This window comes from Balaenoptera borealis (genome assembly GCF_965194805.1).
Source record: "Balaenoptera borealis genome assembly, chromosome: 7".
NCBI lineage: Eukaryota > Metazoa > Chordata > Mammalia > Artiodactyla > Balaenopteridae > Balaenoptera > Balaenoptera borealis.
The window spans coordinates 85,509,388-85,532,644 of NC_138864.1; the positions used below are offsets into that span (position 1 = coordinate 85,509,388).

At 38.7% G+C, this 23,257-nt stretch overlaps 1 protein-coding gene across 5 annotated transcripts; it reads right to left on the bottom strand.

The window, feature by feature from the left end:
• Positions 1-401: 401 nt before the first annotated feature.
• KBTBD2 (kelch repeat and BTB domain containing 2) lies at positions 402-23,230 on the bottom strand. Of its 5 annotated transcripts, none has more exons than XM_082399468.1 (4): positions 23,209-23,230; positions 10,560-11,072; positions 5,302-5,467; positions 402-3,093 (listed from the first exon to the last, which is right to left on the bottom strand). In XM_082399468.1, exons 2-4 carry the CDS (start codon positions 10,727-10,729, stop codon positions 1,558-1,560), a joined length of 1,872 nt encoding a protein of 623 aa, XP_082255594.1. In that variant the 5' UTR covers positions 10,730-11,072; positions 23,209-23,230; the 3' UTR covers positions 402-1,557. The 5 variants fall into 5 exon arrangements, with proteins under 5 accessions (XP_082255594.1, XP_082255595.1, XP_082255591.1 ...); XM_082399469.1 differs by lacking the exon at positions 23,209-23,230 and adding an exon at positions 22,668-23,165 and having other exon boundaries at positions 10,969-11,072; XM_082399465.1 differs by lacking the exon at positions 23,209-23,230 and adding an exon at positions 22,668-23,165.
• Between the last annotated feature and the right edge of the window lie 27 nt (positions 23,231-23,257).

The window sequence follows — 23,257 nt, forward strand, 5'->3', positions numbered from 1 at the left end:
GGAAGTTACCTGAAGTGTAAACTGAATTCAACCAGGGTTACCATATCATTTACTATCCAAACAGGGACACTTTTCAAAGTGAAAGGGAAAACAGGCACAAACTAGGATGTATAATCACCTGAGAGCTAACCAGTCAAAGGGGAAGAGTGTTTGAGGCAGAAAAAACCATATGTGAAAGAGGACAAGGCCCATTCAAATAACTAAAAATCTTTTTTTTTTAACATTAGGCTCTGGTTTCCCTCTTACTTTTTAGGTAATTTGTGTTCCTGCAGTAAGGCTCAAATCAGACAAATATCATATAATCAACAAAATTCTGAAGAAATCACCTGTAACAAACTAAGCTGACCCCGTAAAACTAAAACTAAAAGCATACAATTCCCATCACAAAAGAAAAACAGATATTGAATATATACAATTTATTTAATAAATTAATGTCATTCAAAATACAGTGCCAGAACATTATGCAGTTGAACATGCTAGTAATGTTTGTCATGAAGCACCTGTGCTCATGTTAGATTGGCGGCACCCCGCTACTGCTAGTGGTTCCTGGGATTAATGCCAGAGCAGCACTAGTTATCTGCTCTTCTGCACCACTAGTGCAGAGAATTCCTGAACAGTTCACCTTTCTAATCCTACCCCCCACACACAACAGGTTAAAAAAAAACACACCCTGACAGCTAACGAATATCTATACACAATCACTCTACAGTAATGTTTGTTATTAAATTAAGATGTAATGACCTGGTTAACCCACTCTAAATCTTAAGATGGAGAAATACAACAGCAGCAGGTAGTTATATGCATGAGCCAATGTTAATGTAATACAGAAAGTGGAGGCATTTACTGATTAAAGCTCCACACAGACCCGCACAATGAGGGACTAGCAATTCATATTGCAAGCCCAGCAACTTAAGTCCACACCTGGTAAATGACCAGCTGATTGGAAGACCTGTATTCTAGATAGACAAGTATAAGTTAGTGAGAGAATACATGCACCTAATAGTTAGACTGATCCTGCAGTCATACTTTCCCTGTGCAATACCATAAAATGGAAGATCTTCCTCAACTATAGGATTTAGACAACATTTCTATACCAACATGGACATTAGTGTTAAGTGCAGCTCAATTAACTACACCGAAAAAACTATTCCAGGACTTCAGAACAGAAGCACAGGAATGAAATACATATAATAAAATAACCTCAGCATAATTTGCGATATACCACACTAGGAACAGGAAAACTACTTTAATAAGAGAACTTTTGGAACTGTACATACACAGGGCTAACAATGTTAGATAATCCAGATTTTTATGCTCTCATGATACACATAAAAGTTTCTCAATTATTGGATAATCTATTTCGTATTATGGAAGCATATCTTTCTTAAGACTCACCGATATATATTATACTGATGCAAATATTAAGTAGGGCATAAAAATAAAATTTATCAAAGATAGATTTTTATGTACTCATATTCAGTCCTTTCATAGCCTCTCTCATTTAGCAAAGAAAATGACAAAGCAAATAGATCAGGCGTGCACTCCCTGAACTCCTGACTATACAGATGGTAGTGCAACCATTTCTCCATCCAGTTCAAACTCCTCTGTTCCATCCGGTGAAAAAAGATAAGTTGGTGGCTTCCATGGAGATTCTTCAAGGCAGGATGGATAAAGTTTCCCCACAGTGCATCGAAAATCTCTCCCTAAGTCCCACAGTACACGTTCAGATATATGCTGCCGCAGAGACCACCGGTCAAGTTCCAGATCATACTGGTAAGTGACATATTTAGCTCTTTCATTTAAGTGGGTTTCTCGCATAAACACACACAGAGAATTTGAGATCACAACAGCTCTAACACAGGGATCTGAGTACCTCTTAGCAGGGATGTTGGCTGCCATTTTCCACTCATTTTTATTCACATCATAGATTTCCACAGTTACTGAAGACCCATCTACAGTGCCAGAGGGGAGTCTTATGCCAGAATTGGTAGCAATGTGCAACCCTCCAATATAGAAAATTTTATCACCGAAAGCTGCAGCTGAAGCAAAAGACCTGCTAGTCTGTCTCATGGCCATTTCTACCCATGAATCAGACCTTGGAAAATAACAATACATGAGGTTCAGTGTCATCACATAAATGCAGTCATGAACCACAACTGCTGCACTCCACTGCCAAGCACAAGGCAAAGGGCTTACCATTGTCCATTCATCTTTCTCAGTGTCATATCTTTCTACAGTCCTCCGGTTAAGTTCTCCACCTACACTGTCTCCTCCAATTGCATAGATATAGCCTTCACAGCAAACCAAAGATGGCTTTACGCGGACAAAAAGCATCGGGGTCTTTGGAAACCAGGTATTTTGCTGTGCATCAAACCAGTAAAAGCAATTTACAGTTCTAAAGGCAGTCTGAAGTTTGCTTGTTTTACTGTGATTTGTTTTTGTGTTTTTCAGAGGAACTTGACCACCTGCTATATAGATGTCATTATCGGGAGTTACAACGGTCCCAACCTTATGTAAATCAGCTGGTGGGCTGCATAGCTTGTAAACTTTTTCTGCTTGGGGGCTGTAACAGACAGAAGAGTAAAGACTACAAGGATTTTCTGAAGATGCTTCAATGAAAATCATCATCTCTTCTTTAGTCATTCCAAGTCTTGGTTTGAAAAACTTGGGCATGGACTTATACAGACCTTGAACAACTACAGACTTATCATTGGGTGGCAGACCTTGAAACCAAGCTCTCTGTGTTACTTCTGAAAGTGCATCAATTCTGATTTGGCTAAGAACTGAAGACAAATACTGGGATCGTGATTCTGTGTTGTACTCTAGCCACAGCATAGCAGCTTCACGAACTGTCTCTTCCTTTTCTACGTTCAAATTGTCACTACTGAGAATGTCTATCAGTAAGTCATGTGACAGCTGCATGAAAGCTTCCTGGTGATACACAGCAGTGAACTTGTGCTCCACCATCCTTTTAGCACTTTGTTTTAATTCCTCACAACTGAACAGATCAGCAAAACTCAACAATCGCACACAGTTCTCTGCGTTTATCTTTTTAATTAAATATTCTCGACAACGTTGTAACACATCTTCTACCTAAAATGGAAAAAAAAAAAGGCTGATAAAGGCAGGCTAGACAAATTTTATTTTTATGTAACACACAGGTATATTAATCAGATCCCTATACTGTAGTTTTTATTTTTAGATACACGTTTGGGCTAAGAGATAATGTCTTTCAGTGATAATAAAATTAGAAGACTATGCATAGTTTTGCATTTCGTCTTCCTGTCCAGTGGCCTACTTAACTGCCCTATTTAGGAGTCAGTAGTATAACATTAAATAGGCTCTTAAAAACCTAAACAGCCTTAAAGGGAAAGGGAAAGAAATTAATTCATGCATAAGTTATGTATTTTTTAAAGCCTAGCAAAACATGTAATTGAGAGAACCAAATGAAAACAATGTAAATCAGTATAGGAAATGATTACTGTTGAGAAGCTGGAATCTGGTTTTCTCAACATGGACAAGACAGTCATATAGAAGCAGAAAATCATACACAATGCCTAACAGTAGTTATTATTCGCCTTTCTTACGTGGAGCAGTAGGATAACCAATCAAAAGAATATATTCATGTGCAATTACAAATTACCTACATTTAAACGACCCATCTTAGCCACTCTAACTTTCCTAGATTTGTTGTTTCTTAAGAAACAGTAGATCTCAGTTGAGTCAGAAGTGCTACCTACTATACTTATTCAATGTCACAGTGATTGACTAGAAGCAGTTTGTGATAAGAAGTCAGGCTGCTTGGATTCAAAACCTGGATTGGCCAGTCAACACTTGTACAATATCAGACAAGTAGCTTTACTTCTCTAAGCCTCAGCTTTCTCCTGTATAAGATGGGGAAATCCTTCCTTACAAGTGATTATTTTAAGGATTAGATGAGAACCTATATAAAGCATTAGTACAGAATCTGGCATATAAAAACATCATTTCATGTGGCTAATAGTAAAAGCCATGTTGGTAGTCATAAAATGCCACATGCCCGGGCTTGCCAGGGCAACTTACTCCCAGAGGCAGAGTCCTGTTTTGCATTTGGCCAAGCACATGCCTATAGGTTTCATTAACATGATAGAAAAAATTATAAGGAAAGGTATCACTATAATAACAGTGTTCTGGAATCCAAATTTCTTAAAATTCCTCAATTTTTTAGCAATTATAAAAAAACTTGCTTTTAGAATTGCTGAAAAATTAAAAGAGGTAATGAAAACATATAAGCTATGGAAGAAATACAGTTCTTACAGTAGGTATTTCTCCCTTTTAGGTTTGGATTTAGGATGTGAATGTCTTCCATTCTAAAGCACCAGGAAGCTACCATGGCTTCCGTGTCCCCAAAGTTGTAGGTATAGTAGGACACTGCACAATTTATGGGCAGGGTGGGGGAAAGAATACAGAACTAAAAAGGAAGACAGGTACTTAAGGCATGGACAGACTGAGTTCTGGTTCCCAAAGTTACACCCAGAAACTGGCATTCGACTGGCGTCATTCACATTTATTCAGCACACATTTATCAAGTACCTACTAGGTATCATGAACTGTGCTCCCAGAATTTAACCTTTAAAGTTTCTCCCTCTGGAGAAACTTTATTTCTCCCTTTGGAGAAAATGAGGAAAACATTTTTATATTCCTCTTAAAATTAAAAGAAATGTTGAAGGGGAGCATTCCCTGGTGGTTCAGTGGTTAAGATTCTGCACTTATACTGCAGGGGCCCCAGGTTCCATCCCTGGTCGGGGAATTAAGATCCCGCAAGCCATGCGGCACGGCCAAAAAAGAAAAAAAGTTGAAGGGGAAACAGTGAAATAGTTTATCATATGTAAATATATCAATCATCACTTTTTGTTTTAGTTTAAATAATTCTCCTTAATAGCTCAGTAAGGTCTCAAGCCTATTATAAACATTTATGTTTGATAACTTCCATAAGAATCTTGACATTTTCTGTGAAAATACCATCAAAAATTAGCACATCTAAGCTTTTAGCCAAAAAACTGAAGCACTTAAATTTAACAAATACTGTTAAAAATTTCTTTTACTTGAAATCTAAATCCTGTGGTATATTAGGCAGAATATGAAACTAATATGAAATTTTCACCTATCTTTTTAGTCAAGTTCCCATCATAAAACTAAGTTTATTAGCTGATCAAATCCTATTGTTTTTCCCTTACATATATGAAAAAGAGAAGAAAACTTTTACCTTCTAAAATCTGCAATAAAATTACATAGCTATAAGACACCGAAAAAACTGCTTACCTGCAGGAAGCAAGCTGTTTCATAAAGTTGTTCTACAGTGCTGTCATTTATTGCCAGGTTACCCGTGTATGCGTACGTTATTATTATCTGTAAGGTGGCTGAATCCACATTCCTCAGGTGTATGTGTGTCTGTTTGCTTTCACTTAGTCCACTCATGAACATGGCCCTATAGTAGAGATGGGGAAAACAAATGTAAGGCTAAAAAGAAAAACTAGACAACATGGGATGTTTATTTAGGGTACTTGCTGATGGACAACTTATAGGGAAAGCTTTCAAGGGAGACAATAGAAAATTATAATCCAGTGCCAAAGATATACCAAACTATTCCACTGTGCCATTCTGAGTGATAACATCAAAATTAATTTAATCCTTATAGTCATACAGGAATTCAGCAATAAAAAGGAACTCTATTATATGTACTACAACACAAACCTCAAAATCATTATGCTCAGTGAAAAAAGGCAGATACAAAAGACCACATACTGTATGATTCCATTTATATGAAATGTCCCCCCAAAGCAAATATATAGAGGCAGAAGGGAGATTAGTGGTTACTTAGGACTGTGGGTAAGAACAGTGAGTGACTGTAAATGGGCACAAAGTGATGGAAATGTTTCAAATTATATTGTAATGATGGTTGTACAGCCCTTTAAATATACTAAAATTCATTTAATTGTGTGTAAATTTGATCTCAATAAAGCCGTTAAAATTTTCATTTACTCAAATGATTTCCTAAAAATATGCAGAACAGTTTCCTAAAAATTACATGCAGGAAAATATGCTGGAAAGGCAATTAGTGTTGTGGAGAATACAGTAAAATGCCCATATACATGGAAGAGGTATAAAAAACAAAGAATATTGTTGCATGTACAGAAATGCCTATAGTGATCATAAGTGGGTAGCACAAGAACTAGCCTCTAGCCTGGGCAACCTCAAGGACAAGAAGATGAGAAAGGCTTTAAAATGGATAAAATAGTGAGTCAGGGTAGAACATAAGAACTGTTTTTCCCAGTGACATTGCTGAACATAAGGGCTCATGCAAAACATCGGAAAGATGAATGGCAGTCAGATCACAGAGGGCTTTTTTTTTGGCTGCGCAGCATGTGAGATTCTCAGTTCCCCGACCAGGGATTAAACTGGCGCCCCTTGCATGGACAGCACAGAGTCTTAACTACTGGACCACCAGGGAAGTCCCGCAGAGGGATTTTAAAATGAGATACAGGAGGGAATTCCCTGGCAGTCCAGTGGTTAGGACCCAGTGCTTTCACTGCCGGGGCCCGAGTTCAAATCCCTGGTTGGGGTAAGATCCGCAAGCCCCTCAGCATGGCCCCCCCAAAAAAACCACACACACACACACACACACACACAGACATACGAGTCTGAGCTTTTTATTGTAGATAGTGAAGAAGGGTTCACTGAAGGGTTTTCAGCATGGATTTATTAGCATAATAAAATGTATTCTAGGATGAATATTTTGTACTGACAGACCTCAAGGGCCAAAGGCTGGAGATAGGAAAAAGGGTTCTGAGGCTACTGCAATAATCTACATTAGAAGTAAGAACCACCTGAGCCAAAGGCTGGAGATAGGAAAAAGGGTTCTGAGGCTACTGCAATAATCTAGATTAGAAGTAAGAACCACCTGAGCTAGGGTGGCAGAAATGGATACAAAAGCTTTTACAAAAAACCAACACGATCCGGTGATTTTCTGAACGTACGGAATAGACTAGAGTAGGAAGTAGACAGGGAAAGAATCAAAGCTATCTGTTTATTTTCAAGTAAGTACCTGAAAAAAAAATATTGTTAACCATTGAGAGAAGAATTATAAGGTCAAGGAAAACAGTTAATCTTGCAAAAAAGGTGAGTTAAATTTTAGATATATTTAATTTGAGGTGTGAGCAGCTGAGTCAAATGCAAGTAATACAATAATCAGTTAAGTATTTAATACAACTGGAACTTTGAAGGTCAGGCATTAATGCAGTAGACTGTGAATTATCTACAAAATGACATGTGTTAAAGCCAAGTAAGTTATCTGAGGGAGACTAAAAGAAACCCACCCAGAATCCCAATGACCAACCTGAGGTAGAGTTCAATTAGAAGAAAAAAGAATGACAGAACGTTGAGAAACATTCATCAGAGAAATAAGAACAAGCCAGTCAGTACAATGCTACTCAGGGCAAGAGAGGTAGGGTGTCAAAAACTGTAGAGTCAAGGATAACAAACATTGCAAAAGCAATTAGGAAGGCACTGGTTATTTCTAGTGTAGCTCAGAATGAGCAGTAAGAACAGCAACTAAACTTCAGGCAGTTAGGGAATGGAAGAGTGGCAAAAACATCAATCAGGGTGGTTGATAACTTCCTCCCAAAGAATACATGGCCATAAATAAACACAACCAAGTAACAGAGATTAGGAAGTGCTGTTGAAAAATACCCAAGATGTGACAAGAAACTAATAAAAACACCAATTGCTACTGGCTTCACTTGTGTGACACGGGAGAATGGGAAATAACAAAAGCAACCTGAAAAGAACTATAGGAGCTCTGAGTAAAAATGGAAGATTTAGGGGTCATGTGCCTTTCTGTCTGTGCCAGTAGAAGGTAGTTAACTTTGGAAGAGGAAGTAGGGCAAGGGAACAGCTGACTATACAGATGACACTGAGACTGGTTATTCTAGACTATGGTTTATGACACCAGAATGATGGACTTCTGTGAAGGAACTATGCTTCCTGAAGACCAAAGATTAGTAGAAGCCTAGCCAACTTGATTATAAAAATTTTAAACAGACTTTTTAAAGAAAGAGTAAATACTGAATTGCATAATATTATAGGAGGCTAAATTACCATAGTGGAAGAGGTGTTGAGTAATTCTCAAGTAATTCCCTTCATTTAGGGTCTAAAATGAAGTGTATATGTTACCAAGAAGAAGAAACTACCATTTCAGAGATTCTCTGAATTTTTAGAAGTTCTTTTGATTCTTAGTGGGATGGAACTGGTAAACTACAAAGGAGGAATGTATCTATTTCAAAAGGCAAAATTTCTAGTAGTAAATTTCTAATGATAAAGATTGATAGCAACATTATATGTAAGGATACCAAAATCTACAAACCTGAAAGCAGAATCCAGTTGAAGAACACTTGGGAGAAAATCAGGTTATTATTGTGAGAATATACAGTAACAATAATCTACCCAGTCCAGAGAAAAGATATATATGGGAGGAAAAATTAATATATATGTGTCTTCATCTTGTGGATTATGAAACTGGCCCAGACACAGGATTTTAAAGATGGATGGCTTTAAGCCCAAACATAGATAGGACTACTCTTTCTACTATTATTTCTACTTCTTAGTATCTGATTTGCTTTAGGGAGAATATATTCTCTCAGAACACCAAGGATGCTAAAGAAGGGAACTAGCTAGTGATAAGTTAATAACAGCAGCCTTAAAGAGAATGTGTTGTTTTTAAGATTGTAACATTAATGAAATACTTAAACTTCTTGGGCTTCAGGAAAACCAATTCCAACCCAATTAAAGATAAATAATAACCTCATGGCTAGAGAATTTAAAGAATAGTGTGTTATCTATACAATAAAAAACAGACTTAGCGAGGAAGAAAAAAGGGTAAGATACCTAACCCATAAACCCACATGTTACTTCCTGATAAAGATGATGACAATTCAGAAAATATGGAGACAGACTTTCTGCATAGGTTTAAAAGTTACACAAGATGACTGCTAAAATATTACCACAAAAGATTCTACTCTATGATTACAAATATCAATCTGAAAATCCACAACTAAAGCATATAGCTCATTCCAATAATGGATAATCAATTTGTAATTAATAACCATTAAAAAGGGAGAACTAATGGACCCAGGTTTGATTGAATCTATAACCTTGAATTTCTAACACCATCTACTAAGTCAATAAATATGAAAAAACAAAAACAAACAAAAAAACCTGACCATCACAATCATCTGGGAAGCTCTTAAACATACAAATCCTGAAACTAACTCAGACCCACTGAATCATAATTTCTAGGTTTGAAATCCAAGAATCTCTATTTGTAGAAGCACAAGAGGATTCTGAGCATCCTCTAGATCCATTAGATTCTCTAGAACCACTGTTTGCAAATATGCTAAGCTTCCTAAGATAAGAAAATCAATGTCTGAAATTGCATGAAATATCCACAGCTAAACCTGAAACAATGGCAGGCAGAGCAAGGCAACTGCCATTTGGGCCTTAGCTTCTGTAATCATCATGAGATGTGTTATACTAAGGAATGTTAAATTTCTACACCTTTGTGTATGTAGGCCTTGAAAAGTCAAGATTAAACTTGTCCTGTCTACAGCTGCCACTAAGGAGCAGCAGAAAATAACTTTCATTGCTGATCTCCACTTATGCCAGCTAAGATTTGTAGCAGGAATATACTGGTCCACATTTCATTCATCTTTATTCTCCCTGTTCCTTTCAAATATTAAGTAAAAATTCAACCTAAGGGCAGAGACCAAATATAGGAATTTCTACACCTTAATTCTTTTCCTCCCATGAAACACATAATAAAGGGAAACCTACCTTAAAAAGATTAAAAGTTGCAAAAGATCATAAAAATGTAAAGTTAAGCTTTATTTATTTGTAATTAGCAAACAAATAACTAAATCAACTTATAAATTCTGAGGCATAGAGAACAAAAACATTATTAATTATTAACTATTTCAATCTGGCAAGGAGTCTGGTACAGCTAAAACAATAGCACAAATGATGAAGAAACCAAGAGTGAGAAAAGAAACTCATTTTTGCAAAGGAAATAAAAGTCCTTAACATGTCTAAACAGTACCAATTATCTTCTAAAAGTTATTATTAAGCCTCCTGTAACTCTTAAATTTATAAACAATGACTGTTTTCTAAATTTAACATTTTAAAATCTTAAAAGTGAAAATCAGCCCATTCGTTTTTCTTTCTCTTTCAATGAAAAAACAGTATTCTGAACCTTTTTGCCTCCCCATCATTAAAACTTTACCTTAGTTAATTTCAACAAGTTTCTTGTTTTTAATCCTTTGTAAAAACTTTCGCTTGCCCCTTACTTACACACGCAAGGAGGTGATTTGACAAGCACTATATCACCCAAATAGAAAATTTAAGCAAAACATTAAGACACCTAACTTTTAAAAAAAATTTAAATGTTTAAAAGAATTCCTATTAAAAGATTAAAACAAGCTAACATTCTGCATTTGAAATTATAAACTAACCAAGATTACAGTACTTACCTAAAATAAGAACTACATGTTGCAAGAACCATCTTATGACAAGGGAATTCAGTGCCCTCGACAATTAACACTATGTCCGTAAACAACTGCTGTTCATAAAACAGTTTTAACTGTTCCAGCAAGGACACAGCATATTCAGTATTGATCTGCTTCTCGTCTTGAGTGGACATGACTGTATTCCATTAATATATCCAGGAACAGATTAGAAAAGTCAGTCTTACTGATGGAAGGTCAAGTGAATGCTTCAGAAATAAAGAAAGGAGAAACTCTGCTTGCTGTTATCTGCAGCATTCAGAACCAAGATTGACACATTCACTAACGAGCAGTATCTTTTTAGGCTTAGAATCACTAGCAGGTCATCCTGTGTTAATTACGTTCTTCAGAGTTTTTCAACACAGTCTGCAGATACCTTGCTCAAATTTGTAACTGTTGTTCAACTCATGAGTGAAAGAGAATAACACACGAGGTAGATTTTGTGGCAACATCCTATGTTCTGTGGATCCTCTGGAGTAACTAAAAAGAAAAAAAAGTTCAGTTAGAGTATCTAGGTCAGTACATTTTTAGAATACAATGTTTAAAATTGCAGACTTAAATATGAATTACATTTTTTTGAAGTTCAACTTTAGACATTACCATAAAAATGAAACATGAGAAAGGGACATTTAATAAGTTTATTACATTTGTGGTTTTAATTCTTTGCCTTCTATACAAAATATAAACATTCTAGAAAATACGGAACACATCAACAAGCATACATTTTTTTAAAAGTTCTTTAAAAATAAATAATTTCAATTACCAGCAAAGCCAAATCTCCTACTTATTTGTTTAGGAGCAATACATGACTGTAATTTAAGAGAAAAAAAAACCCCTTTCTCTTGCAAGGAGATTCTCATTTGGGGAGTATAATTTAAATGTATTCACACAGCCTTTATATTTAAATTACTTAAACTATATGATAAATAGACTGAATTTGTTTATTTCCAAAGCATAAACTATATTATAAAATTTGCAGTTCAATCCTGTAACGGAGATAAATACAACATATCTCTCTGTACAGTGGTTCCTTCCTAGAAATCTTTATAAGAACATACAATTTTACTGAAAAATGAAACATAAAACATGATAAAATAGAGAAATGTATTCCTACATGAAGACTTCATACTATACAGATATGAATGTTCTCAAAATGTGTAAATTTAATACAAATCCAACTTGCAGAAGATTCATCTGGAAGAATTCACAAATACTGCCAAGATATTTGAGGAGAAGGGAGGACAGGTTTTTCCTCATACTCTTAACAAATATTAAAATGTATTACAATTCTACAATAAACCCAAGTAAACAAAAATAAGTAAATATAATAAGTAAATAAGTAAATACAATACATCCATGTTAAAAAAAAAAAGACATTAGATATGATAAAGATAAACAAGTCATTTCAAACTAGAAGATTGGGTTATTTCAACAAATAACGTTGGAACAACTGGTTACCCACTGGAGGAAAAAAAAAAACCCACCTAAGTTTTAGTCATACTGCATACCATTCATCAAAAGAAATTCCAGCTGCATTAGAGTTTAATTTAAAATGTTATTTAGAAATCAGTATTTACAACATATGGCAAAGGAATTACAAATCAGGAAAAACATATAGAATATACAGTGCTAATAACAGTTAAAAACTATCACCTATTTCCTAATTAGATGACTCTTAGCTCCATAATCAGAAAGTCAAGTGCTGTTGACATGAAACCTGTAAATATATTTGACCATCACTGGAACCACTAATACTTTTTCTCACAAAAATATCATCCATATGTCAAAGAGAAGATCACATTGTACTTCCTGCCAAACTATACTTTTACATGAACTGCAAACCTGACGTAGACTGTCAAATTTCCAGCCAAGTTAACTATATGGAAGTAACTAAAACAGGTGCAAAGGCAGAGACTTTGGGTCATTTAAGGTAATGACTTTGCTCTTCCAAATCTGAAAGTTACACTATAAATCTAAGTTTACTACTATAACCTCCAAAGCTAATAATACCTAAAATCACTGGCTATTTTCACATATTAATAATGCAGCAAGGCCCAGTGTTAGTGAGGGTGTGGGAAAACGAGCATTCTTACAGAGGAGTATAAGTTGATACATACGTACAAGCCCTTAAACAAAACTCTTGGGACTTCCCTGGTGGTGCAGTGGTTAAGAATCCGCCTGCCAATGCAGGGGACACGGGTTCGAGCCCTGGTCCAGGAAGATCCCACATGCCGTGGAGCAACTAAGGCGGTGCGCCACAACTACTGAGCCTGCGTGCCACAACTACTGAAGCCTGTGCACCTAGAGCCCGAGCTCTGCAACAAGAGAAGCCACTGCAATGAGAAGCCCACGCACCACAACGAAGAGCAGCCTCCGCTCGCCACAACTAAAGAAAGCCCACGTGCAGCAACGAAGACCCAACAACGAAGACCCAATGCAGCCAAAAATAAATAAATAAACTTAAAAAAAAAAAGAATCCACCTGCCAATGCAGGGGACACGGGCTCAAGCCCTGGTCCAGGAAGATCCCACATGCCGTGGAGCAACTAAGCCTGTGCGCCACGACTACTGAGCCTGCGCTCTAGAGCTCACGTGCCACAACTACTGAAGCCCGCGTGCCTAGAGCCCGTGCTCCGCAACAAAGACAAGCCACGGCAATGAGAAGCCCACACACTGCAACTAAGAGTAGCCCCCGCTCACTGCAACTAGAGAAAAGCCCGCGCTCAGCAACGAAGACCCAATGAAGACAAAAACAAACAAACAAAAACAAACTCTTGGAGCCAGCTGTGTTCTAGAATTTAGAATTTTTCAGATCTTACAGAGGTAATGTGGTACATATATCATGTATTACAAAGGGTCTGGGGCAGAGCTCCAGAACTGAACATCCTACTATTCTCACTGAGGGAAATATGCACAGTGTGAAAAACAATACTATGTACAGTCTTATGTTACTTCAGGTCAAGTTTTGCAAAAAAAAATTTTTAACTTGATTTTAAGAGCTTTTTGAATTTCAGATTGCAAATGATTATAGAAGATATATTTGGCAGTGAAAATGCTTACTACCTCAATCTTTCAATTCTACCTGTAAAAATCTATCTTACAGAAATGCATGTATTAATAGACTATAAGTCCTAACCCCAGCTGCAGGACCCAAAATTGTCCCCATCCATATTTATTTATTATTATTATTTTTTAAAATTTATTTTTGGCTGCATTGGGTCTTCATTGCTGCTTGCAGGCTTTTCTCTGGTTGCAGCGAGCGGGTGCTACTCTTCGTTGCAGTGCACAGGCTTCTCATTGCGATGGCTTCTCTTGCTGTGGAGCACAGGCTCTAGGCACATGGGCTTCAGTAGTTGTGGCATGCGGGCTCAGTAGTTGTGGTGCACAGGCTTAGCTGCTCTGCAGCACGTGGGATCTTCCTGGGCCAGGGATCGAACCCGTGTCCCCTGCACTGGCAGGTGGATGCTTAACCACTGCGCCACCAGGGAAGCCCCCCCATCCATATTTAAACCAGGTGACAGGAACTGGTGGCCAGTGCAGGGATATATTTAGATTATACTCTAGACTCCAGAATTCCTTGCAGGGTAGCTGTACAGGTTCACTCTGGTCATTTCTCTGACCTCATACTATGACCTGATTTTTTTGCAGTGACTTTTTTGAGCCCCATTGAATTTGTCTCAGTTTTACTAGATTTGATTTCTTTTTATCATATGCATGAAACTGTATTAAAAGTGAAGTCTGCTTTTAGAATACTACATGGCGAGCCAACTTTATATAATCTCATTGTCACTGCTTTATACACCCTATTCCCACCCCTTCCTTTGAAATCTAGGGTACATTTCTTCCTAATAAAGTAATTTTTATTTATGATATCTTAATATTAAAATATGCAGAAAAAGAAAGTCATTCAGACATCATATTAAGTAAACTTAATTTAAACTGATCTGTATCTAGTACAATCCAAAATAAAATTCAGTGTCCCTTCTCTGGGAACATAGACTTCAAAATGTATTAAATAAAAATGTGAAAATTGGCAAAGTTTAAGATGATCAACAACAACCACCTTAAATGCCCATAACATATTTTGTATAACAAGATTCCTTCTCTCCTAAAACTAAAACTTAAATAATTTCCCAACTTGTTCCAGAAAAAAAAAAAACCTTAAAATCAATATCCTACATACTCTGAAACATTTCACAATGTCTGTACTATATTACTTAATAACCAATGATTTGACATTTTATGAATTTTCCCTTTTTAATAAATATATTGTACCATATATCATTCTGTGTTATACCTAAAATTAGTTTCAAAATAAAAAGTCATACTCCCTGTTGTCTGTAGAAGTTAGCATCCTCAGACTTAGTAATTCTCAGGTATCAATGAAATTGTTTACTTAATTTTCTATTATAGATTAATGGCTACTTAAATTTAACTCAACAAATGTTTGAGTATTTACTAAGGGCTGGTCATTGTATCGTACTCTAAGGACTCAGACTGAGAGTTGCCAACCACTAGAGCTCCAAGACACCAAGCGCATTTACTCTTACTACAGCCAAAACACGACTATCATTTAAAAACAGGGTGTTTTAAAAACCAATTATTCTAGACAAACTCAGAAAGAGGCAGGCAAATGAATAAAATCTAGCTGTCTTGATCTTTCATTTCCAAACTTTTGATAGAGACATAATACAAGAAAATTTTATTGTTTACCATAAGAACAACTGTGGCACAAGTAAAATGAGGAAAGGAGGCAATTGGCACTTGTCCCCATTGCTAACAGTGGTTCACACTGCAGAGGAAGGAAAAACTTATTGAAGACCTATTTAAACCTTCTGAATTTTGTTAACATATGCAATGATTATTTAATTAAAAAACCCAAACTTTCAAAAGGTATACTACTCTCTTTTCTCATCATAAAGACAAAATATTTTAGGCTTTGCAAGCCCTTAAGGTCTCTGTCCCAAATGCTTAATCTATTGTAGCCTCAAAGCAGCAAAAGTCAACCTGTAAACAAATGGACATGACTGTTTCAATAAAATGTTATTTACAAAAACAGACTGCAGGCCAAATGTACCAATCTCTGCTTCAGGCTGCTTCTTGATCAAATATTAAGAAATTAAAAAAAAAAATCAGTGACAAAAATACATATCTCAAGCTGTTTTTCCTAGAAGATTGTTTTCCCTTCAGATCACACAAACAAGGAAAAAGCACAAACCTCAAATGCTTGAAAGTTGAATTAAATAAAATTCTTATAAATTTATTTATGGCTGTGTTGGGTCTTCGTTGCTGCACACGGGCTTTCTCTAGTTGCGGCGAGCGGGGGCTACTCTTCGTTGCGCTGCGCGGGCTTCTCACTGAGGTGGCTTCTCTTGTGGAGCACCGGCTCTAGGCGCGCGGGCTCAGTAGTTGTGGCTTGCGGGCTCTAGAGCGCAGGCTCAGTAGTTGTGGCGCACAGGCTTAGTTGCTCCACGGCACGTGGGATCTTCCTGGAGCAGGGCTCGAACCCGTGTCCCCTCCATTGGCAGGCGGATTCTTAACCACTGTGCCACCAGGGAAGTCCTAAATATAATTCTTAATCTAACCTGTATATATTCCACGTTCCAACTGAAATATTTTAATATCTCTTAACCTAATCACACAACCACTTTCCCCACTTACTACAGGCTCAGTGGACTTTTGAAACACTTTTTTTTTTTAATCTAGTGTGAGTATCCTTTATTAAGCTTAGAAAAAAAGGACTTTTTTTCTGAAGATAATCTGCTGGAAAAAACTCACAATGAGAAAAAAACTATTTTAGAGTCAAAAACACTTTCTCTTTTTTTTTTATCAACTACAACATATTTACATACATTTGAAAACTAGAAGATGTATACAAGACAATGTGTAAAGACACTTAGTGAACACACGGATTCATTAGATGAACCAAGGGCCAAAGACTGGGAAACCACTATTACTTGCCACATTTCCTGGTACCAGGCACCTCAAGATTAATAGAAAAGTCCTGTATTTTAAGCTGGTTGTCAGAACATACTCCACAGTGAAAAAAACCAACTAGAATAAGAATTAAATGGGAGTCATACAAACACAATATAACGAAATTCAGAATCTAATAAAGTACAGTGTACTCTGGCATTAAAACTATGCACATTCTTACTTTTTTTTCTAAGTTCTGAGCTCAATTCAATATTTTTGATTGATCTGTTTGATAGCAGAGAATAACAGCAATGAATAAGGTTAGAATGCTATACATAGGATGAGATCCTTTCCTTTTTACCGACTTCCTGCAAATAAGTACAGAACAAAGACCAACTTATTTTTAAATCTAAGAGCTTCCTATAAGAGCAGAAAATTTATAAATTGCTTGAGATTGAGAGAAAAAAAGGAAAAGCAAAAACTTTGATCCTAACATTTTCTCTAGGATAGGGGCCCCCAACCCCCGGGTCGTGGACTGGTACTGGTCCCCAGCCTGTTAGGAACCTGGCCACACAGCAGGAGGGCAGCCTTACCGCCTGAACCCTCCCCTCCCCACCCCACCCCCGCCTGTGGAAAAACTGTCTTCCACGGAACCAGTCCCTGGTGCCAAAAAGGTTGGGGACCGCTGCTCTAGGATACCCAAGCCTCCAAGGTTCTGAGTGAATTCCACCACACAAAACAGTTTCAAAACAAACATTGTTATTAAACGGTCATTAGGATTAAATCAGTCAACAATCCGTATCAATATATACAATTCTACTTAAAAATCTGAAACACCTCTTATGGAAAGTTATTTCAGTAGGTTTTCCTCCCTTTGAATAATCAATGCGACTATAAATTTTCACAGAGCTAACTTGTTTTTCATTTTCACCGTAGAATCACATTGTAGAAAAATCCAACTTTCAAAGTACCTGTACAGCTGACCCTTGAACAGCAGGGGTTTGAACTACACAGGTCCAATTTTTTTCAATGGTAAATACTACAGCACTACACGATCTGCAGTTGGTTGAATCCTCGGATGCGGAACCACAGATATGGAAGAACATAGAATTTGGAGGGCTGACTATAAGCTACATGCAGATTTTCTAGTATTAGGAGGGTTGGCGCCCCAACCCCGAGTTGTTCAAGGGTCAGTTGTACTCCAGAAGTTTACGCTGGTTGTCTGAAATCCTCACTTCACTTTCCTATAAAAAAAACTGTTGAAGTCCTTAGGCTGCAAAAGCTAAAATATGCCCAAAAGTGTATCTGCAAAGAAAATTTACATAAAGTAAATGCTACTATAATACTCATAATTTAAAAATAATAGTAACAATAAATTTCATAGGATCTAAATACTGATATTCAAGGAACAGGAATCAAGATTAATTGGAAAAAGGTATGAAATATTAAAAAAAAAAAAATCCAAATACTTTCACAGGTTTCAGAGGTTGATGGCAGTGGTTTTTTATTAGGGGAAGTAGATGTGTCTAACTTCACTTTGAAATCTAGTTTTCATTCCCACAGGTGTGTCATTTGTAGTGCCCTTCCACAGAGTAGCTATAGAAACTCAAACAGATACAAAACAAGCTTTTCCAATGTTATACAGGGAAGACCTGGAGGATAAAGGAAAGAATAAAGGATTAAATAACTACTGATTGTGAATATGAGTCTGCTCAGCAATTAACTGAGCTGTATATGTAAAATGAGGAAGGATAAAAAGATGGGGAGGAGGCTGCAAACAAGGACTGCACAAAAACTACACAGTAAGGATAAAACAGTGATAAAAAGCAAGGGCAGTGGGCTACAGGTTATCATGTGTATGAAGCATTTTCAAGCTGTATATTATTAACTTAGGTGATGCTCCATCTTCCAGTGCTACAAATGGCAATACAGAAAATCAAAAACTTTTGTTAGAAAGAATCCAGGGCATTCTGAATGTCATGTATTGCCAAAAAATTAAAAGCATGAACTGTGGAGCCAAATTACTTGGGTTGAAATCCCAGTTCTGCAACTTACTAGTTGTGTGACCCTTTTCTGTCCTGTAGTATGCTCATCTGTAAAACGGGGGATAAAAATAGAATTCTTCTCAATGAATTAAGGATTAAATGAGTTCTATGAAGAGCATGGAACAGTGCTGCCTGAGACACAACACTACTACTGTGTGCAAAAAAATTGGCAATTATTTTTATTAACGCACTCACTGGTCAAGCTTTTTGTAGCACTTTCCCGACTTTCAAAACTTCACACCTATACAGGTCTAAGGGTCCCAATTACAAGGTCTCAACACTCAAACACAGTTCTCTTTTCACGCTGGGTGAATGCTATTTTAGATAAGAGAAATTTATTCAAAGATTTTAGGGAGTATTTTGATGGTACAAGTCATGAAACAAACTAGTACAACAAAGACTAACCTTGAGAAGGCTGATGCCCATGCAGAAAAACTAAATGATACCAGTCATAACACAAACCTTTCTTCATTTCAGTGAGAAAACAGGTTTCTCCTTAGGGAGGACAAAATATTGGTGCCAGAAATACTTTGCTTTCAAGTTACCAAAACAACCCTGACAGTTGAGAATGTTTGGAAGACCACCTGATCTTCAGATTGATTGTCAACCACTACACAAACAGAAATTTCTGGAGTCGTGACAAGCATCAGTTAAAAAACAAACACCTGGACTTCCCTGGTGGCGCAGTGGTTAAGAAGCCACCTGCCAATTCAGGCGACATGGGTTCGAGCCCTGGTCTGGGAAGATCCCACATGTGGCGGAACAACTAAGCCCATGCACCAAAACCACAGAGCCTGCGCTCTGGAGCCTGAGAGCCACAACTACTGAGCCCACAAGCCGCAACTACTGAAGCCTGTGCGCCTAGAGCCCGTGCTCCACAACAAGAGAAGCCACCGCAATAAGAAGCCCGCGCAGCACAACGAAGAGTAGCCCTTGCTCGCCACAACTAGAGAAAGCCCGTGTGCAGCAACGAAGACTCAATGCAGCCAAAGAAAAAGACCAAACACCTTGCCTTTTAAATAATTTATCAAGTTTGATAAATTTCCGTACAGCTTCCTCTAATCAAATTCAGGGCCTAGGTCTATTCCCTTGTGCTCCTCCTTTCCAACTATACTGAAAAAACTACATGGCTCCATCAAGTTAATTATGCTCAGTACCCTAAGTAAATTCAGGTCACAAGAATAAGCTTCTGTTCTACATTATGAATTATAAGTTGTCTCACTTTAAAAAAATTAAACAAGAACATAAAGGAGACACCATCTGTGATAGAATAATTATATGAGTGTAGTATGTCCTTTTATTTTGGATATCACTTTTCTCTTTTCTTCTCAGCTCTGCATAGACTTAAGAAAGCTGGAGAAGTATAGACTAAAGCAAAACTGACCTTAACCTTTTCAATGGGATTTCATTTTCCACCAAATCAATGATTTTTTTCTATCACAACAGCAGAAGAAAATATTTCCCAGATAATAAATATATTCATGAGGTCATTAAGGGCATAGCTGCTTAACAATGATTATGACAATTTAAATTTCTCAGTTTCTTTAAAAAAAAAAAGGGGGGGTAAACTGAGAAATACTTAGAATCCCCTGCCTATCATGGAACCTACTACATGTTGCCACTTGTCAGAGGTACGGGAGTGGAGCTGAGAAAAAAAGGGAAGACTTTAAAAAGCATCTCTCATTAAATGATTACATTTTCTCCAAATTTTCTCCAATAATCCCTTCTTCCCACACAGAGGAATCTAGGTACTGAAAAATCCGGCAAGGGAACCACGAGTAACCTTCATATACTTAAAACGTTACTTGAAATCAACCTATCATTTCCAATACCCTGAGTTATTTAAATATCATCTGCTCTATTCAAACTCCACAAAACTGAAAATGATAAGACTAAGATATAATGAAGGACTTTGACATTTTCATTCGTATTTTTTATGATAGCAGGACCAATCCTTTTTCCTGGGCTTAGGAAGGAGAGCAAGAAAAAATACAACTCTTTTCTAAGTATATGAGTAAAATCTTTGGGAAAATCAAAGTATCTTTTGGCTTTTGTGACTGCATTCAAGTTTCTATGAATTTACCATCCACGTTTTTTTTTTTTTGGCTGCACTGGGTCTTTGTTGCTGCGCATGGGCTTTCTCTCGTTGTGGCAAGCAGGGGCTACTCTTCGTTGCGGTGCACAGGCTTCTGATTGCAGTGGCTTCTCTTGTTTCAGAGCACAGGCTCTAGGCACGCGGGCTTCAGTAGTTGCAGCACGTGGGCTCAGCAGTTGTGGCACGTGGGCTTAGTTGTTCTGCGTCATGTGGGATCTTCCCAGACCAGGGATGGAACCTGTGTCCCCTGCACTGGCAGGCGGATTCTTAACCACTGTGCCACCAGAGAAGTCCCTACCATCCACTTTAAACACATTCAGTGCTCAATATTTGGATTTTATGAGACAGCTCGTTATTTCCATTAACCAGAAGAAAATATATGGAGAAGTGTGGACTAAAGCACTATGACACCTTTATTCCCACCCATCTCCTTAAAGGGCATGTGAATAATCAAAGCTAACAGATTTTATGGTAATGCTTATGAGAGCAAAAAGGAGAGAAGAGTTATAGCACTTAGAACTCTTCTTATAAAACTGTAGAGAAAATAGTACTATGTGGAAAAGCACGAACTATAAAGCAAGCTCAACAGAAATGCCATAGCCCTGTACTGTTTACTGAGGACAACAACCTCTTGAGAATTTCAGGGCCCAATCTAAAGCGACTTCAATAAACACTAGACCAACAAAAGATCAAAGTGAAGAAGTAAGCTTAACATTAAGAAAATTCTACATCATCAAGACTGGAAAACAACTGACTGGTTTGACTTTTCGATTTACTTTCGGTCAGAAAAAGTACTTCTAAAAAAAGTCAGGAAAAAGGTCCTTACCAAAGGTTAACTAAAGTAAGTCACTCACAACTGCGAGATTTGAAGTCCATACCACTCAAATTCAGGCAAAAATTCACAACACAGCGGGAAGGGGGGGAAAAAAAACCACCCTGTCTTAAAAAAAAAAAAAAAAGAAAAAGAGGAAGAAAACCACCCTGTTAATTCCACCCTGTTAACTGGTTGCCTCAATAGAAGAAAATAAAATTTTAGTCAGACCACATTGCTGATAGGGTTGTTTCTGAATGCCTGAATGCTAAGTGAGCCAGACGTACAGATTCACGTGTCAACAACACGTGACCAGTCCTGTACCCTACGTTTTTATAACACTACTGATATAGAAGATAGATATTTCACACAAACATACCCTTTCACAGTTAATTTTACATTTTTAGATTCTTTTTCTATTTTCATTTGAAGGGGCAATCGTGGCATCGGACAATTCTAGAGATCTGTGGAGGGTATATTATTCTCTCTTTGAGGTAGTATAAAAAGAGATCTTAGATCAACAAACGAGAAATAAAAAACCCGTTAACTCAAAATAACCGCTCCACATCAAACTAAGGGATATTCTTCCACTTCACGGTTTCTCAATTCATAGGGAGAGAAAGGTGGTCGAGTTCAAATAAGTTAGCGATTTCACAGTCTAAAGTAAATACGTACAGAATTTTCCGTTTCAAAGGGCAGTTTCTGCTTTCTTTTTAAAATCATCAGTAGATCACAATGGGGCCTCGGTTAATCTAGACATCTCTTGGTTACTTCAAAAGTACCGGGAAAAAAATGCAAGGAAGGTCTTGCCCTCCTACTGCCCACCGTCTCCCGAAGACGTCGCGAGTCTTTAAGGGAAGCAGCTTCATTTTGGCAATGCGGGCGCCAGACGGGGCCAGGGCGCCGCCTGGGAGACCCGCGGCCGGAAACGCCCCCGCGAGTGGCAAGCCCCGCCGCCCCTGCCCCAAGCACCGGCCGGAGGCAGAGCCGCAGAGGGGCCGCCGCCGGGGGTGGAGGGAGGCGCCAGTCGCCCGCGCCCCTCCCCCGCCCGCAGCGGAAGCTTCTCCGGTTTGAAAGATGCCGCCGCCGCCGCCCCCCGCCCGCCGAGCCACAAAGGGCCGAGCCCCCTCCCGCCGCGGCCCTCCTCCCCCAACTCCTCCACAGGTCGTCTCGGGGTACCCCCGCCCGGCGCTAGCGACGCCTGCTCACCCGAGTCCCTCAGTCCCGAGGATTGGGATCCGATGCGGCTGGTGGCCACGAAGACACTGGGCCCCTCACGCGCGGCGGCGGGGGCGTGGCCCTGTTGCCGCGGCTAGGGCCGGGGTCTCGCTTCTGCTTCCCTCCGAGGAAGGCTGGCGCCGCCGCCTCCCCTTCCTTCCGGTTTCCCCTCGCGCCCTCCCTCGGCCGGTTCGTCCTGAGCGGAAAGCAGCGTCCTCTCTGGGCGCAGCTGCACTCTCCACAAGGCCCGACCACCGCCAGACTCCTCCCCCGGGAGCCGCGCAGCCTGCCCGCGCCGCCTCGTCAGCCCCGGAGCCGCGAAACGCCCGGCTAGCTGCTGCCGCCCCGCCCCTGCAGCGCGCTCTCGCCCCCTTGGCGGGCCCCTTCTGAGACCCGGGAACGCGCGGACAGCAGACCGTGGGCCAGCCTTCGCCAGCTTCCCCTTTCCGCTGCTCGCGCGCGTCTAGCAGCACAAACGTCAATTTTGCAGTTTCCCGGGTTCTTGAGACGCCCCCACCCCACCCGCCCTTACCCTCGCTTCCCCCGCCCTTTTCCTTTGCCGGATCCCACCGGAAAGCCAA

Coding starts and splice junctions, on each gene's coding strand:
- KBTBD2 (XM_082399468.1), bottom strand. CDS start 10,729: ATGTCCACTCAAGACGAGAAGCAGATCAATACTGAATATGCTGTGTCC. Junction 5,468..10,559: donor ACATGTAGTTCTTATTTTAG/GTAAGTACTGTA, acceptor TCTCTACTATAG/GGCCATGTTCATGAGTGGAC. Junction 3,094..5,301: donor AAACAGCTTGCTTCCTGCAG/GTAAGCAGTTTT, acceptor TTTCCATTTTAG/GTAGAAGATGTGTTACAACG.